The sequence below is a fragment of the Abramis brama genome (assembly GCF_963993115.1).
Source record: "Abramis brama genome assembly, chromosome: 1".
In the NCBI taxonomy this organism is placed as follows: Eukaryota; Metazoa; Chordata; class Actinopteri; order Cypriniformes; family Leuciscidae; genus Abramis; species Abramis brama.
In genome coordinates this window covers 21,084,409-21,103,885 of record NC_139963.1, presented here as the reverse complement: position 1 = coordinate 21,103,885, position 19,477 = coordinate 21,084,409, and the positions used below count along the sequence as shown (strand labels likewise).

Genomic DNA, 19,477 nt, shown 5'->3' with positions numbered 1-19,477 from the left:
AAAATCAACTGAAAATCTAAAACTAAAAGCAAATTCAAAATATTAATAAATACAATAATAGTACATAAATTATACTAAAATAACACTGGTTAGGGCATTCAGTAGTGTAAATACCTACTACAACCAACAATACAGCAACTTGATGACCTTCAATGACAAAATCATTGTGTGAACAAATGTATTACTGCATGTAAGGTTATGGAACATTGTCGTGTTTCATAATAATCACAAATATAATAAAAATCACATGAAATAAAGCAAAAAGTTCCAAATTCAACATAACAACATAAATCTCTGCACTGTCCCTCACCTGGACTTCATGCCAGGTTTGACCTCCACTACTTTATCAGAGACGTGGACCACACGGATGGTGACATCACCAGATTCTGGATGAGTATGACGCTTCAGATAGTCATTCACTCGTGTCTCCAGGTAGTTACCAAGCTTTGTCTGAGGAAGCCCTGGGATAAAGAGAAAGTAGAGCATGGAATTTAAAATAATACAAATATAGCATTTTATAGTACAGCATGAAAATCTGGTATAAAACAGTGCAACACTGCATAGTCACACTCAAGATCTGCCTATATATATATATATATATATATATATATTTTATTACATGGCTCCCTGCAATACTTGATTGGTCAAGAATGGCATTCTATAAGCAAAAGCAATTTTGGGGATTGCAGTTTTTAAAGCACACACTTACTCTTTGCACAGTATTTATTCTCCTTCCTTGTTGCATTGGCTTTTTTCAGACAGCCTCCACAAACAAACCTGAATGGATGGGATTAAGGGAGAGAGGGACATTTGAAAACAGAAAGCTGTGTCAGATCTCTGGTTATGCTGATATTTTTTGCTCTATACATAAATTAAAAAGGCTGACTTTATATTAAGTTTTCAAAAAAAAAAATTTTGAAATCCTTACATTCACTGACCATTTGTTGACTCCATTTATTAAGAGGTTTTTTTTAGCCCTATTTTGAAGTAGAAAGTGTCAAATAAAAGTAGCTCACCCTGCTGGCCAAATTGTCTCATTGTGCAGAACGCATATCTGATGCATTTTTCGACCACAGTCGCCACATTCCATCAGTCTGAGGAAGAGGAGCGTAAACAAAGGTCAGACGACAACAACAAATCCACGCTGTGACTACAAGCAAACTTGAGTTGAGACATTCGGAGCGAGCAAATATGAAAAAAAGCAAACATACAGTTCGGGGTCGAGGGTGTCATTCTTTTTCCTTTGAAACTGATCTTTATTGATGGACCTGAGAAGAGAAAACGAGAGACAGAGAAGAGGAGGCCGCCCAATCGAGTGGGTCATGAGAATCACTGAACAAATGCTCAACGGTAAGAGATACTGAGGAATAACTAGGGCTGGGCGGTATATCGAGTTCATACGATATATCGATATAATCTTTTTAAACGATTTGGAATGAGGCAATACCGTTTATATCGATACAGTAGTTTGATATGAGCACATCTGAAAAATAGCTGAGGACGCAGTGTGAGCTCCTGCAGAGAAAGTACTTAGTACAGTTTGTCCTAAACATGACACAAGCTTATATTAAGGGCTTCAAAATAACTGGTAAGATATAGTTAACAAGTTTTAAGCAGCTTGCCCTGTCAGATGCTCTGACAGATACTGTTGCTGACTGACAGATAAATACTTGCACTGTTTAATGAGTTTGAGTCAAACAAATATGTGTATTTCACTGTCAGGAGAGGACGAGCTTCTGCAAGTGAATCTCCGCTAAAATTCAAGCTTCCGTGAATGAGCTCCGCCACGCGCATGCGCACCAATCAGACGGAGCACAATAGAATAAGTAGCGCAATAATTCTGACTAAAATATACATATTGCTAAAATATTTGTTGTTGGAGAATTTTAAACCTACAAGTATATTTTTATGAAAGTGACCATTATAATGGGGTAATCAAATGCAGGCTAATATAATACGTTTGTGCTTTTGTTTTTATTTTCATTTTTAGTTTAGCCTTTAATCAATTTAAAAACAAAAGCATTATTTTTGTTTTCAGATTGTAATGTTACAATGTTAGAATGTAATGTGATTTTAACCACCTTTTTGCACATAATATATTGCATAACCTACATTCACTATATTTGTTTCCATATCCTTCAATATCAACATTGTTTGTAGGATATCATTGGGCAGGATGTGAAATATATATATTATATATATATATATATATATATATATATATATATATATATATATATATATATATATATATATATATATTTTTTTTTTTTTTATAAATACAGATTTTCTTTATCCAAATAGAAAAATGTAGAAAGTACCAAGATATATATCGTATATCGCCATTTAACCAAAAAATACAGAGATATGATTTTCTGGCCATATCGCCCAGCCCTAGGAATAACGTCATGGCAATAACAATAAAGCAGAAGATCGAAACACAAACTTGTAGATGGGTTACTCACGTTTGAGGCTGGGTTGGATCGTCCCCCAGGGATACATTCTCCCCCTGGATTTCGTTGAAACACTTCTCACAGAAGTGGTACCTGTCAGCAAGAAGCCCATATTTGGGTGAACTAGACCGTTCGCCAAGAGCACAGCCAATCACAGTGAGGGCACGTGGAAGCAGGCACCAATCAGGGCAGGGCAGGCCAGGAGACAGGCGCACACACAGGAGAAGGCAGGTTCGTCGCCGGGAGCAGCCAATCATGAAGCAGGGATTTTGTGTGGGCAGATTGATTGATTGGTTGCGTGTAAATTTCGGAGCGGATGATTGGTCACATCAAAGCAGGCCAATGCAGACATCACAAGCGTTAAAAAAGGAGGGAGAGAAAGGGGGGAGGAGGAGGGCAGAATGAATATTTTAAAAAAGTGTGAGAAACAAAACCGTTATGAGGGACAAAGAGCTAAGTGTTGGACAGGTGGAGGGGTGGGTCAGATGTAGAAGTAGTAAATGAAACCAAAAGAGAGAGAGAGCAGGAAGCCGAGGCAAAGCATAGACGGTCTTCCCTCACGTCCACTGAGCTCCAAAACAACCGTGACGCCCAGAGGAGCGAGGGACAACAATGGACAGAGTGAATGAGAAGAATGAGAACAGGAGCAACAGAGACCCATCATCCTTCCAGTGCATTTTAAAGAGGGTCCCAAGATTCATTACCAAAACAAAATGTGTGACAGATGAACAGTTAGTACACCCTGAAGTTGGCAGCATGAACTCTTGTGAAAGAACTAGCCAATTTTCAGAAATTTTAATATTATACTTTGTGTCAATCTCAAAAAAACATATCCCAGTCACATGACGCCCTAAAAATCACTATAAAAAAAGGATATTTTGCATAAAGACCATTGAGATTTGACATGGTCATCATACGAATTTATTTATTTAAATGCAGCATTAAAGGCAATGCAATTACATAATATTAATAACAGTGTTGTTACGTTACAGCCTTTTATTTTTAATGTAAGAATATTGTGCACCATTTTAATAACAAATCCAAATGTAATAATTTAATGTTAATTTACATTTTTTATTATTAAAATATATAAAAAATAAAAGCTTATAACAAATGTAATTGTTATTAAATAATATTTTCAATGTTTTACTAAAAATAATAATAAATTATAACAACACCATCCCGTTTATGTTATAACCTTTTATTTTTAATAGGATTAATTATCAAAATAATATAACAACAACACAAATTAATGTTGTTATATTACATCATTTTTATTATTTGTAAAATAAAAAAAGTAAAAGCTTAACACAGTGTAATTGGTTATAATGTAACATTTTCAATGTTTTACTATGTGTGTATGTAAATATATATATATATATAAATAAAAACAAATTAATGTTATGTTACATAATATTATTTTGATTATCATCATCATTACTACAACATTAAAAAATGTATAATATAAACATTTATTTTCAATGTTTTAATAATAATCATAATTTTATTATCATCATTGTTGCCTTTGTGGATTTTAAATAACAAATATTTAATTAAAATCTGCGTAAAGCCAAAAATAATATTATTAATAATTATTATTATTATTGATTTTATGCTGATAAAAATAAACAAGTAATAAAAACTCGTTGAGTGTTTTAGCGCAATTTTCTGACCTCATGGGATCACAACACTAAGAGATAGTAAATCTTTTCCTGGATTTTTTTTGTGCGTTCCCGAGATTAGACCTTCCTTAACATAATGCCGAAAACCTGAAGTCTCTAGGTGGTCTGGTTGAGGAGTAGATAGAAGTGCAAGATTGGTGCGCACAGACAGAACAGAAATCATGAGTTAACAATCGCAATTTTGTCCGGTGGAAAATTGCGCTAAAAATACTATAGTAGCATTAACATACATTAGTATAATTTTTATACAACGAAAAGTGAGCTTCATATTAACTCCAAAGTAGCCAAATTAATACAAAAATGTATATTTTTTTATGCGCCGAAACCTGTAATTCTGGTGAAAGATACTAACCGCAAAACTCTTAATCGCCAGGCAAAGACTAAGATGATGCAAGTCAGAAAATTGGCAATGATTTTCACTAACTTCATTAGAGGAAGTGCATCCTTCTTATTAGCACTTTGTTTTCTGAGTTCGTAGCTACCAACTGAGGAAATCAACACAAATACTTGCCAACACACCTGCCAATAAAAGTTAACTGCAAGACCATCAACGAAAACCTCAAAACAGAATTGGAGACAAAAATTGAAGACCCTCTTTAAAATGGCCATTTAAAATCAGGAAAAGAGCAGAGAAGTGAAATGTGCTCTATTTTGCCACCGAAAGTCAAATCAAGAGGCCTGAAATTCAACAACACCCTGATGTGGGAAATGTGTGCTCAAAGCAGAACAGCATTTACATTTTCACAAAGCACACCTCTCACCACTTTAAAAATACTCACCTGAATCTTTTAACAGACAAACACAACGTCTATCACATCTGAATGTGTGTGTCTTAAAGTGTTTATTAAAGTGTTCAGAAAACTTTCAGAACACTTCCTTCTACCGCTGCGCTGCTTCACATGAAATTGATTTTAGGCTGAAATGCAAATGTGTGATGATATGCCTGATGAGGTCAGTAAATTACCCATCAGGCCACATTCACTGTGATATAACTATTCTTATGAATATAATAACTTGCTTCAGTTTGTATGTACAATTATAGACCCAATTTAAGTCACTTTGAACCATCAAGTGGTTATTCTTACTCTAATATAATTGAGAACTCAATATTTGAATGGCTATTATACCGCATAGGATTAAGAAAAGGGTGTGAGTGATTATGTGTGTAGTGTGAATATAGTGTATAGTGTGTAAAATACTGACCTGTTCTGGTAACTGAAGTACGCAGCGTCTCGGGGGATGGTGCACAGCTGTTTGCCATAGCAGCATAGAGTTTGAGGAGAAAACTCCAACTGAGAGACGGAAAAAGAGGGATAAAGGGGATCAAAGAAAGAGAAAGTTGCAATATTCCATTATTTTTGGTCAGATAATGATATTAAAGCAATAAACCACAATCCACCTCACGATGCGACAACAACCTTAACCGTGGTAAAAACACTGTAATAAGTGGCATAATGCTTTTGTACATAACAAATGTCATCTTTTGCCATATTTCTACTTAATAAAAATATTAAAAACAAAAATGTATAATAATAAAAAAAGTACCAATTTATAATAATATAGTACATATTTAACATACATTTCTTGCTGGAAAAATCATTGTATGTTAATTAACAATAATAATAATAGGTCTATTATAAAATAAGTTTGGTATTATATGATAGTGTATTATAATCTTATTACTTAATAAGAATAGTAAGTATTTATAATCATATAGTAATGCATTTTTAACATACATTTATGGTAAGTATTGACTAAACTGCTTGCTGGAAGAATCACTGTATATTTCATAATAATACGCATTTAACATACATTTAATGCATTGCAATTTTGCTTGCTGGAAGAATTACTGTAAATAATAAAACAATTATACTACTAATAGTTATCTTTTTAAATAAGTTTGGTATAATATGGTAGTATATTGTAATTCATATTAATAAATAACAATAGCAAGTATTTATAATTATATAATAATAATGCATATTTACACAGTTATATCACAATAATGCATATAACATACATTCAAGGCAAATATTAACTACTGCTTGCTGGAAGAATCATTTTATATTTCATAGTAATGAGTTAATTATGACATTTCTGTATTAAATGGTAGTATATTACAATATACTTAATTTTTATTGTAATTGTAATATACTTACATTATTAATGATAATAATAAGCATTTAACATACATTTAATGCATTTCAATTTTGCTTGCTGGAAGAATTACTGCTAATAATAATAATAATAATAATAATAATAATAATAATAATAATAATAATAACAACAACAATGATACTACTAATGATAGTTGTATAGTACCAAACATATTTAATCATGCTCGTATAGTATTATTATTATTACATTAATAATGAAATTTTTTTTTATAATAGCAGTAAAAATAATGATTATTATTAGCATTAATGCTAATTAATGTGCATCACAAAAACTGTGATGCACACACACACACACACGGCTCACCTTCCTTCCACAGCAGTACCCCATTTCCTGCATAACGGGGTCTATTTCCTGTTCAAACACCTCGGCCAGTTTGGAGCAGTATTTATATACCCGTGACGTCTTCCTGTTATATAGCCAGGCGTTATTGAACATCAGCCACACGTCGTCCACGTACTGCCAGGGCTCCTGGTACTGACCCGTGTCCAGCTTACGCTTGATAGTGGACAAGTCCATCGGGTTTTTTACTATGTCAAAGTAGTCCTGGAGGACGGAGTCCAGACGACACGAGGCAGCGTGAAGGATGAAGGCCATCATTGTCATTATCATCATGAGATGAAATCAAGTTCCAGTCAGACGGAGCGATGGATGGTGGCCCGGCGGGTTGAGAATCAGGGGGAGAGAAGAGGGTGCAGGGGGACAATGTTGAGCGCTGTAGAAGAGGTTCACATGCACAAACAGAGAAAAACGTAACAGACTCCCACTGCCTCACTCAAATCTGTACCCTATTTATCTCCCGTTCTCCCACACACACAGAAAAACACACACAAATCTGGGCCAGCGCCAGCGATGGCAGACGAACTGGGGTGGGCAAAGATATTTGAACATAATATGGTCAGATAGTAGTTTGAATCGCATTGAAAATGTCAAGAAATGCCTGGAAAATTATATTTTGCGTAAAGAAAATTAAGCAAATTTTTAAGACTTCTTTATTTTCATGACAATTTAATTTAATATCATTGTATTAAATGACAATTAACCTCCCCCAGCGGTATTGGTGTATTGCTTAAATTGTAAGTATACATCATAGAAGTATTAGCAGTAAAAAAACCATGATGATTTTAAATAATAATAATTATTATTATTATTGTTATGATAACAAAAATATATATATTTTTTTTTATCTAGATAAAAAAAATTAAGACAGATGTGCTTAAGTGTCACAATAAATATATATAAATACACTCACCTAAAGGATTATTAGGAACACCTGTTCAATTTCTCATTAATGCAATTATCTAATCAACCAATCACATGGCAGTTGCTTCAATGCATTTAGGGGTGTGGTCCTGGTCAAGACAATCTCCTGAACTCCAAACTGAATGTCAGAATGGGAAAGAAAGGTGATTTAAGCAATTTTGAGCGTGGCATGGTTGTTGGTGCCAGACGGGCCGGTCTGAGTATTTCACAATCTGCTCAGTTACTGGGATTTTCACGCACAACCATTTCTAGGGTTTACAAAGAATGGTGTGAAAAGGGAAAAACATCCAGTATGCGGCAGTCCTGTGGGCGAAAATGCCTTGTTGATGCTAGAGGTCAGAGGAGAATGGGCCGACTGATTCAAGCTGATAGAAGAGCAACTTTGACTGAAATAACCACTCGTTACAACCGAGGTATGCAGCAAAGCATTTGTGAAGCCACAACACGCACAACCTTGAGGCGGATGGGCTACAACAGCAGAAGAACATGACAATGAGTTCACTGTACTAAAATGGCCCCCACAGTCACCAGATCTCAACCCAATAGAGCATCTTTGGGATGTGGTGGAACGGGAGCTTCGTGCCCTGGATGTGCATCCCACAAATCTCCATCAACTGCAAGATGCTATCCTATCAATATGGGCCAACATTTCTAAAGAATGCTTTCAGCACCTTGTTGAATCAATGCCACGTAGAATTAAGGCAGTTCTGAAGGCGAAAGGGGGTCAAACACAGTATTAGTATGGTGTTCCTAATAATCCTTTAGGTGAGTGTATATATATGTCCCAAAAATAAACTTTATTTACTTTATGCTAAATATAATTCATTGTTTTTCTTTTGATTTTGGGGTGAAATATGATCCGGGTATTTCTTCATGAGATTCACCCTGTAACCATTAGGAATGTAATTCATTGCTCTGTCATCATTTTTAGTTTTAAGCAAAAGTTTATTAATTTTAAATCCAATGTAATCCAATGTATTCATTTCACATCTGGAGGACAGCCTGGATGAAAAATGAATCAATTTCGCCAAACAAACAGGGTTTCTAGGGGGTGATGTTGGCAGGGTTAGCGTTTAGGGTACAGTAAGCTGAGGTGAGCACAAGCGAGGTGATATCGTCACAGACACATTAAATTACATTAGCGCAGCTATGAGCGTTTACACGACAAAGCACAGCAGGACTCCCTTCTTTACAGTCCAACAGCACAAATCAAAGACACAGTAAAAATACATTCCTTCAAGGTATCGACCCCACAGTACTCAGGTTGTGTGCCACAAAGAGGATTCTTTTTTTTTTTAATTGACTTATGATGCTAATAAAAACTTGAGTTTTACAGCAATTTACTTTGAGGTTTTGGGTTATATCAAAAAAGATCTCTGCAGGGTTCCTGTAACCACCAACAACATCTGACATGTTGCAATAACATCTATTAAAACATTGAAATTACAGTGTTTACAATAGTCACCTGATCTATGCCCACACAACCATACGAGTCCTTCAAACTGACACGATGGGGGCGACACCAATGCCAGGACAAACAGGTGTTTCAAACAAACATACATGAACAAACACTGATCTGATACCAGTGAAGAGAGTGAATAAACGCAGAATCATTATAAGCACTTTGAAGTTACACGTGAAGTTATTTTATCTTCAGGGTTCCCACACCTTTTGACCAATAAATGTCTGACTTTTTTAGTTGTCTGTGATAACTGGATGAGGATTTCTGTAGACATTTTGTTCAAATTTACTTTGTATTTTTGGTGATATTTGGTGGCAGTGGTGGGGTGGCTAATTGCAAAATGGTGCCGAAAGTTAAATTTTTAGGTCAAACATCACTCTCTTTGTCTGTAATGTTTGCTTGTCATACCTTAAATGGAGCCAGTGCATCATTTCATCAAATCACTGCTAAAGCAGCAAAATAACCAGAATAGCAGGAAACTCATATTCAGTCAACTGATCCCATCATGCAACACATGACACTAAACATTTGTGGCTATTTAACACAAATGAAAGCCAATTGTACTTGATCAGTGTATACATTTTAATCTGCTATGCTGGTTATAGCCAAAAAATAAAATAAAAATTGGCCATAACTCTGGGGATTGATGGTAGACTTAGCATGAGGCTTTTATGTGGCAAAATAAAACAAATGTGATGGATTAAAGCTCAGGTTAAAATAATGAGCTACATGGAGTTTAAGCAGATGACAGCAAAAACTATACTAAACGAACAAAGATAATAAGGCCAGCACAGGTTATGAGATCATTCAGAGCGGTTTCATTTTGTTGATAAGATTCAAAACAAACTAGTTCAAAGTGGCAGGTCATTATCACCATTTCAGTATATCTACATAACATTCCTCAGTTTAAGTAAATTGCTTAAATAAAACAAAATTAAAAGCTTAAGTCTGTAATTTTTGCAGTATTAACATCACCACTGGATTAAAAAATAAATAAAAAATTCAAACAAGTTTAATATAAATTTCCCCAACCCCATTGGTTCAATCAAAGTTGTGCAAAGTCACATCAGCACATTAATCTAAAATTTGAATGTGAAAAGAATTACAAACATCAGCTTTAAGGTTTTAAATCCTCCTGATGTGTCTTTCTACGGGATGAAGACACATCGACCGCAAGAACAGATGTTCATAGTCTGCGCTGCCTTATTTTCACTCTTCTTTTCTGACAGACACGCTACAAAAGCAAACTTGCAACGTCTCTCTCACATTCACACACACAAGACACAACAGCAGGCAGAAGAGGAAGAGAGGGGTAAAGGTAAAAAAAAGAAAAAGAAAAAGTAATGAGACTAGAACTGAAAAGTGCTAGGTTGTTTGTAGCATAATGCGTGCCAGCGCAGGCCCTTACCAGGTTAGTTTTGTTACTAGTTCGAATACGTACGGGTATTCCCAGTAACTGGGGGTCCACCGGCTGCCGGAAGGGCAGCGACTCTGGGTCCTGTCTGTACAGAGCTTCCAGAGTGGGCATTAAAGCCTGGCGGAGCTCGTCGGGCTTAAAGACTGATGGAGAGGAAGGAAATGAAGGAAGCAGCAGAGTCAGGAATCAGGTACATATTCATATGAAAATCATAAGTACTGATTTCAAAGCAGTGTTTGTCCTTCATATTAAACTGCGAAAAAAGGAATATGAACACGCACCTGCTGATTCTAGATCAGAATTAGTAGATTTCATGCAATGAGACCTGATGTTTTTCCACAGTTTTAACACCATATAAAATGAATTACAATAGCAGTTCTTGTGTGGTGTTTTCCCTTTTTGTAAGATGCTTTGGTTAATGAATTTATGCAAATTATATAAGAACGCCTGTAGGATCCTTAAAGGTGAAGAATATTATTCCTGTGCCACTAGTTTCACCAAACAGAATAAAAAAACATTTCCCAAACAGCCCCCTGTATAACAGGTAGTCAAGAAACAGAAAGTCCCACCCCAAACGCACACCATAGAGTGAGGCCTTGGATCCAGACGTATTTTCCCATATGTACTTTTTGAAAGTTTTTGTTTAAGAGATATAAGCAATGAACCAAATAAACCAGCTATCACAACATTACACACTTCGATTTAAAGCAAAATTATTAGGAAATTAGACAAAAAGACAAAGGTACAACACCGTGTATTTGATAGTTTTAATGAGGGAAAGAACTACAATCCCATGAAGCACTGTGAATGACAATCGAACTTAAACTATTGATTTAAAAATGACACATACACCGGTATATATAAATGACAATGTTTCGAAAGCACCACGTTTACAGTCTACCTAAGGCTTGCATATAGTTTTCTCAGCACGTTACACTTGCAAAGGTATTTTAACATAGAAAAGCCACATCACCTTTAAGGATGAAAGATTTACCCTAAAACAAAAGCATCTATGAATGTGTGGACGAGTTTGTTTTACCTTTCTTCTTGCTTTGTGTGTTTGCGGGAGTGCTGTTCTCTTCCTCTTTGAGTTCGGTTTTGACCTCCGGCTTCTTGTCCTCAGCTGTCGACCCAGTCGATGTTTCCATTGGTTCTGTCTTGCATTCATCACCTGCGGGTTCCTCCTTCTTTATCTAGCGGACCAATCAAAATAAGGTTAGGGAATGAATCTCGGATTTAACAGATGTAATTGTGTTTTCCTGCTCACCTCTGATTTCTCCGTCTTAATCTCAGTCTGCATGGCGGCCATTTTCCCTGAGGCCTTATCCTCCATCTCATTCTCATCCTCTTCTTCCTGCTTGACCTCAGTTTTGGGGTCAAGTGGTGCGGTGGGCTCGGATGATGTCAGTTGTGAGCTAGGGTCAGCACTGCTGACCGATGCAGGAGTTGAGGCCTGACCGTCTGCAGTCAGAGACGACTTCTGAGACAGCTGAGGGTGGGAACAAAACGAAAGGAGGAGCAGAGTAAGAGCAAATAGCCAAAACAAGAAGCGAGTCAGGAGGAAAGAGAGAACAGTCAATGGCAAACAAAAGTCAGTAGGAACAGCCAAAAAAACAACAACAACAGCTTAGGAGCTAATAGAGAAACAAATGTTAGAACAAGTCGAGTAAAAGAGAACAGCCAATAGCAAACTAAATCTAATCTAAGAGCAATTGTTCCACAGCTTCCTGCAGCGTTGGTCTATTTCACACTTACTCAGTTCTATCAAACCCCCATGGATCTGCGGTCATCTTGCGTCATCAAAAACGTATAGAGTGTTATTTAATATGGTGCTATTATGGGCAGAAGAGTGAATAGCACTTGTCACTGTACGTTGCATGAAGGCGGCTTCTCTGCTGCGCGCAAACGGACTTGTTTGAGGAGACAGCTGATTTCGGGTCATTCATTTGCTGCTCTGATTACATTCACTCTGCACGATTACACGGCACACGCTCACTCTCGCTCTTAGCAAATCTTCACCGCTGTTATCCCCTACATGCGTTTCGTTGAATTAATGACGTCGTCATCAGCTACAATGCAAGTGCATGTTACTTTACTTCCTAAACAAGTTCAGACCAGAGTTAAAGTTGCTGCCCATGACAGCTTTCAAATGACCAATTTTTTATGCGAACCGTGCTGTTTCAAACTAAACTTCAGTGTGAAAACTCCCTAGAAGAGAACAGCCAGTGACAAAGAAAAGAAGGATCTGACAAAGGAACTGCTGAACAGAAGAATAAGAGAGAACAGACAGACACATAGAGACACTAAAGCCCAAAGTATACTTTGGACGTCTGCGTTTTGCGTCGGTCCGAGAGACTTAATTTTCGTCATCAGGGTGGTCCGCGGACGTCTGCGTGCAGCCCAATTTCTGGCCGAATCCAAAATTGCATACTTCCCTAATATATAGTAGGCAAAAAACGGTATGTGGTAAAAGTAGTATGTACGAATACACAGTACTCATAAAAGAGTACAGGCAAAAAGTCCCTGGATGACCTACTACTTCTAGCGAGATTCTGAAGTGTGCCACGGGAGAGGATTTGTGAATGGCAGTGAAGCAACACAACTGACGCTGGTAGGTCACGTGAATGTCTGGATTACATTCATACTAGTACACACATTATTATTTTCAACAATAATAGCGCTCTATTAAATGTTTTATTCTTTCAGAATATCTGTTGTCTGTTTGATTTTTTCTGGATTCTGAGTTGTATTATTTAAAATAAATGTATTATCAAAAGAAGTGTGGTAATCAAATGAATGCTCTCAAGTTTAAAGGCCTGTTCACACCAAGGACAATATCTTTAATGATAAAGATATAGGGCCAGATTTACTAAACAGGGTAAATTAGCATGCAACCATTCTAAAAAAACGCAAATGGGAATGTAAAGTTTTGCGCGTGATCTGCTGACGACGCGCAAATTAAAGAACACAGACGCAGCCGGATCATTTCCATAATGACCAACACAATCTAGCAAGAGCAGCGCAAATTAGCATCTGGTTTAAGACATGCTTTTTTTGGGCAGTAAATAACGGCGCAAATACCAGTAAATTGACTAGCGCAAACCTTAGTAAATCACCTTTCGTGATTCATTTAAATACTCTCCTCCTCCCATAAATTTTGCGTCTGAAAGGGAAACTGCTACAAATGCATATGCGATAAGGTCAGACTCAGCAGCAAAAAAAATTCAGCACTAATTCTTCACTAAGTGTCTTTAGTAAATCCTGACAGTAGTTTTTTAACACCAAAAGAGGGTTTGAGCTGGCGTGAGCTGTTAGCAAATCTGGCCCATAGGTTTAAAAATCATTCTAAATATAAAAGAATAGCAGAGTCCACAACTATAACGGCACAGAGAAACCATATCGTTGGAATCGCTTTCACAATTTTTTTTCCAGCTGCTGAACAAAACATTGACAGCCAAATTAGAATCCATCCAGCTTTACGGAGCTTGAGCATTTAAAGCGCCAGACGACATAATTGCAGCGCATGCTTAGAATAAATACAAGAACGATATCATCCGCTGGTGTAGACGCTAATATAGATATTGTTATAGTTTCATAGTTATCTTTATAGGGGTGTTGATTTAACGTTAATGTAACAAATTAGTTATGGAAAAATAACATGCTAAAATGATTTAGCAGCCTAACACGTTTAATGCACCAGCCCAGCCCCAGACCTACTTTGGTCATCTTACATTTGTTTCATACAGCTGGATTGGTGACGAACATGAAGCAGGGCAATTTGTCCCGAATAGCACGAGTGTAAATGTGATACTGATTTTATACAACAGTTCAATAAAGAAGAATTAGTTAATATAGTGTTATATTTTAGACACGATATTGTCTGTTTTTGCTCAGTTTTGCCAACTAAAATATTATCTATAAAGTCAGAGCAGAACTCAGTGGAGTTTCTCTTCTGAATGAATCCATGTTTTGAGTGAATCAATCGGGTGAACCAGTGATTCAAATGACCCATTCATAAAGAGAGGCTTAATTCCTGAATGAATCAGCCATTTGAGAGAAAAATAAGACATTTACCACCACCTACTGGCAGTTTTAGTTTCTTATTTAGTGCATCATTTCGTTAAATTTTTTTTTCATATTTTGAGGATAGTTTGCCCAAAAATTAAAACTCAGTTTATTTACATTTACTCACTCTCATGGTTGTTGTAGCTTAAAAATTTGTGTAATAAATTCTATGCTGCATAAAATAAAACATTTCTTTCTAAAACTACTTTTTATAATGTCCATTTGATCCTTTTCTCATTTAACACAATAATGACTTTAAAATGATCTTTTGTGGGTAATTTCTTAGCCAAATTTGATGTGCGATTAATTAATCGGCACATCATGTACTTAATTCGATTAAAAATGTAATCGCTTGACAGCCCTACTTATAGTTATTGTTCTTGGTGTGAACAGACCTTAGCCTTAATCTTTTAAAATGTAATTAAATGAAATTTGAACGATTCCTTTTATTTTTGCAAACAACGTCTTGCACAACAACGGTTTACAGTTTAAATAAAAACATGGACGGAATTCTGTGATATTTAAAAAATAATGTTTCAATAAACTGTATTATTACTGTTATTACTTTTAGAAGTACATTCTACTGTACAATAGTAATACATTTTAAGAACCTTTGTTTTGCGGAGTTGTAGCGAAGACTTTTGAGTTCCTTTGTGTATCTGAAGATGAAGTTTAAGTGGACTGTCGGCACGAGCGGCACGCGTGCTTGAGTAGCAGACAAAACTGCGCCATTCATTCACACAGAGACACGCAGAATAAATATTTCAATAGCAGTCTTTTTGAGGTTACACATTCACAAACACTGATTTTTGTAAAGCCCTATATCTGATCTATTCATCCAAATTCCGGGTCCACAATTTTGTCTGCATTTTCCGCATCGCGGAAATCATAGGGCCCTAAATTAATAGCAGATCCAAAAAAAATTCAGTGACATACAAGTCAACCTATGAGAAGATGTGAGGATACAAGCAAAAACACCCTAAACAAACACATTCTCGATTGTGATACTCACAGGAGTGTGTGGGTGTGCACAAAGCCCGTGGGCGTTCTGGGAAGGCACAGATGACGCTAGCCCTGTTTGGGGGCCTCCAGAGGCTCCGCCCCCATGTGATTGCTGCTGTAGCTGACTGGCTTTTTCTGAGCCCACCCCCTGTGCCATCGAGGGCAGCTGCATTGCAGGTGGGGCCATAGTGGTTGAAGAAGTGGGGGTGTGGGGCTGGGGAGTCTGGTTACCCGGCAACTGCGGGGGCGTTTGGTGCGGGGCAGGGGTAGGGGTGCGGCTGCGTGCAGGAGAAGGGGAGTTTTGGCGTAAGGGAGGACAGTGCGCATGCAATCCAGGCTGTGGAGCAGGTGGGGGGAGGTTGGACGGAGGCCCCTGAGGGCCAACAGCGGCTCCAGAGCCAGAGACTGCAGACTGAGTTTGAGCTACTGGACTTCTGACTGCCTGCGATGGAGCAGTGGGCATCTGATTCTGAGAGAGGAAAAAGACAACAAACAAAATTCAGAGTTAATTGGGTGCTATTACTACACATCAAGAGCTGGGCGATCCATTTATTTTTTACAACATATTCCTGATAGTTTTGTTGGTGCTATAACATCATCAATACTGCAGTGATCACAAGTTTCCTGAAGACTGTTTCACGGCTGCTTCTTATTTCGCCAATCTCTAATCAGTTCTTTCAAAGCATCAATTACAATGAATCTGTTCAATAACTGATTCAGTAATTCACTTGGGTCACCTCATGTATTAAAATGTTTGTGTATAATCATGTATATTGGAACATATAAATAAATATAGCTCACCTTTATTTATATAGCGCTTTTTACAATACAGTTAGTTTAAAAGCAGCTTTACAGTGATAACAGGAAAATAATGCAACAGGGTTTGTTTATGCTATAAAGCAGATCTAGAAGAAAATAGTGTCATAGTCCAGCTTAAGTTAGTTCAGTGATGGTTTTATATATATATATATATATATATATATATATATATATATATATATATATATATATATATATATATATATAGTTCAGTGAAGAACTATCAGTAAAAAACATGCTGTTATACTAAACAAATGTATTTTAGTTTTTGCATTAAATATTTTCAATCCATTTAGCGAAAAAGGCTGCTTGGTCCAAATAGTTTTGTTGAATATATTTTTCAACTATATATTTTTATATATGTTGAATATATTTTTATGCAAACTGTGATACTTTTTTTTCAGGATTCTTTGATGAATAGAAAGTTGAAAAGAACAGCATTTATTTGAAATAAAAATCTTTTGTAACATTATAAATGTCTTTACTTTTTATCAATTGTATGTGTCCTTGCTAAATAATAGTGTATAAACAGTTTTTTTTTCAGTGTTAATGCTGGGCTACATCACCCATCCTTATTTCCACCCTAACATTAAGTTTTAGGAGTACACTTAAGTACCACTAAATCACACACAACATTACTAAACACAAGAGGTGAAACATGAAACAAAAGAGGTTTCAATGAGACAGTTCTAACTTAATAATCTCAAGTTATGCTAAATCTCAATGAAAAAGTAATAAAAAATTGAGCATGTTAGTCAATGTTTATTGTCTTTCACAAGAGATTATAACAGAAAAACTGTTATACACTCTTATAACCACCAAAAGACGAATCATATTAAAGTATTAGATGCATTAGAGACATCTAACTGTACTGAGTAATATGATATGAATGTGCTTTAATAGCTGACCTGTGGTATGGCTCCCTGCCCTGCAGGTTGGTTCAGGCCACCCACACCCTGGCCCAGTCCGGCACCCGTGCCTGGAAACTGGTTCTGCATGTACTGGTTTTGTAACTGGGGTACGTTGGGTTGAGCCATTCGAGGTGTTCCCTGCATACTCATCTAAAAATACACAATAAATACACCAAATAAACACTTAAAGTTAAATCAGTCGTTCCCCTTCAGGTCACAAATGAGTTTACCTGATTGAGGTTTGTTCCCATCGGCAGGGGCGGCGTTGCCCTTTGACCCATTGGCTGCTGCATCCCCACCTGGGAAAACTGATTCATACCTGCACGGGTGAGCGAGAATGAAAGTCACAAAAAAAGACAAACACAAAAATATGGATTTATTTAAGGATGTTCAAAAGAACTGTTCTTCAACTACAGACCATTTAGTGAGTGTGCCATACCAGCAGGATTCTGCATGCGGCTGGCCATCGGATTGGGTCCAGTGGCTTGAACTAAGGGCGGATCTGAATGGGGACCATCTAGAAGAGATCAGAACATCCATTACAACCATTCCATGCAATCATTAACAAAAATCTGTGTCCGATTGCGCTCGCAACGATGCGATATTTACTTTTTCTGCGAAATAATACAGGAATGTTCACCAGATGACTTTAATAGCTACATTTATAAAGAATGAATCATTCTAGAATGAGTAGGGTGATTTTATTGGTGAGTGCAAAATAAAAATAATATAAAAGTTGGGAATTTAGGCCCGTCCACACCAAGGACGATAACTATAAAGACAACGATGAAGATATAGCTCTAAAAATCATTCTAAATATATAAAAGAATACCAGAGTCTACACCAAAACTATAATGGCACAGAGAAACAAGATTTTTTCCAGCTGATGAACGATAAAAACACTGACAGCCAATCAGAATCCATCCTGCTTTGAAGAGCTTGAGCTTTAAAAGCAACAGACAACAAAACTGCAGCGCGCGCTTATAATAAAAAGAAATAATATCATGCGTTGGTGTGTACGCTAATATAGTTATCGTTAACTTTATAGTTATTGTTCTTGGTGCGAACGGAGCTTTTGATCCTTTCAGAGCTGGATGATATTTTTTTGGGGGGGGCTTGGGGTTTAGAAATGGGTTAACTCTTTACAAGAACCAACTCAAAACTCTTTCAGTAACCATAAAGTGAGCGGAGTAAAAAAAAAAAAAAAAAAACCACTTGAGATTGCATTCAGCACATTCCCACTGTTTTTAAACAATTCAGTGTAAAATAATATTAATTGGGATTTTTATTGTGATTATTATTAAATAATATATTAAACAAAATAATACTCCAATTTTTGTATCTTAAAATAAGAAATTGAGAAATAAAAAATTCTATTATTTTATAGTACTGCTGTAAAATTACAATACGGATATTAAAGTCTTAATTTACAAACGTTAAAGTCACCATGAAATCAAAATTGAAAATTCTTGTTCTTTTATGGAATACTGCAGTATTTATTACAAAAGATTTATACGTGCAGATTCATATTTTTTAAAAAGTAAAAACTTGTAAATTGATCAAAATGACTTCCGCTCCCTCTTGCAATGTCATCTCTTCTCTTCTCTGATGATGCGTTTACTGGCGCGGGGGCGGGACAAACTGTCACTCGCATGACATCACAGCAATAGCAAACCACAACCATCCAATCAATTCCCTGAGGACAAAATTTTGTTGTTGTTTGAGAAGCCGTTTCACTCAAATAGACGTCACAAAAGGGAAGAAAAGACTATCTCAACTTCCGTTTCATGCATCGAGTTTTTATTTCGACGGGTAGCCACACATGGCTGTATGCAGGTGTGTATGTGTACGTACTAGGCAGCTGTGCCTGGTTCATGCCAGCGGGTGCTTGAGGTAGAGCACTGTTGGGCATGCCAGGCTGAGCTGGCATCATACCCTGCTTCTGCAGTCGGGTTCTCCTCTTCTCCTCCAGCTCCTTCTGAATCTTATAAATCTTCTCCGCCAACAAGTGGTAATACTCCGCCTGGAAGAGATAAACATTCATGAAGACAATCATTCTTACAATTTGGTTTAAAACAAGTACACTGATTCAGTTCAAAGTCTTTTTCGTGCGCTTTTAGTGAAGACAGAAAAATGTATGGACGTATTTGTGCCTGGTTAGGCTGTTTTTTTCAGTGTTCTGTCCAACTGTGACATCTGTGTCATGGGTAAAAAAAATGAAGAAACAA

General features: G+C 36.6%; 1 protein-coding gene across 1 annotated transcript in view; it reads right to left on the bottom strand.

Annotated features, from left to right (window-relative positions):
- Positions 1–19,477, bottom strand: part of ep300b (EP300 lysine acetyltransferase b) — a 42,485-nt gene that overhangs the window by 7,824 nt on the left and 15,184 nt on the right. Inside the window, exons 10-24 of the mRNA XM_084135629.1 lie at positions 19,104–19,272; positions 17,668–17,766; positions 17,480–17,568; positions 17,247–17,399; positions 15,530–15,988; positions 11,720–11,941; positions 11,492–11,645; positions 10,444–10,595; positions 6,617–6,856; positions 5,339–5,427; positions 2,466–2,546; positions 1,212–1,268; positions 1,017–1,094; positions 710–777; positions 311–461 (exon numbers count right to left, since the gene is read on the bottom strand). Of these exons, the coding sequence (XP_083991755.1) occupies positions 311–461; positions 710–777; positions 1,017–1,094; positions 1,212–1,268; positions 2,466–2,546; positions 5,339–5,427; positions 6,617–6,856; positions 10,444–10,595; positions 11,492–11,645; positions 11,720–11,941; positions 15,530–15,988; positions 17,247–17,399; positions 17,480–17,568; positions 17,668–17,766; positions 19,104–19,272 (2,261 nt within the window). The remainder of the gene's footprint in view (positions 1–310; positions 462–709; positions 778–1,016; positions 1,095–1,211; positions 1,269–2,465; positions 2,547–5,338; positions 5,428–6,616; positions 6,857–10,443; positions 10,596–11,491; positions 11,646–11,719; positions 11,942–15,529; positions 15,989–17,246; positions 17,400–17,479; positions 17,569–17,667; positions 17,767–19,103; positions 19,273–19,477) is intronic.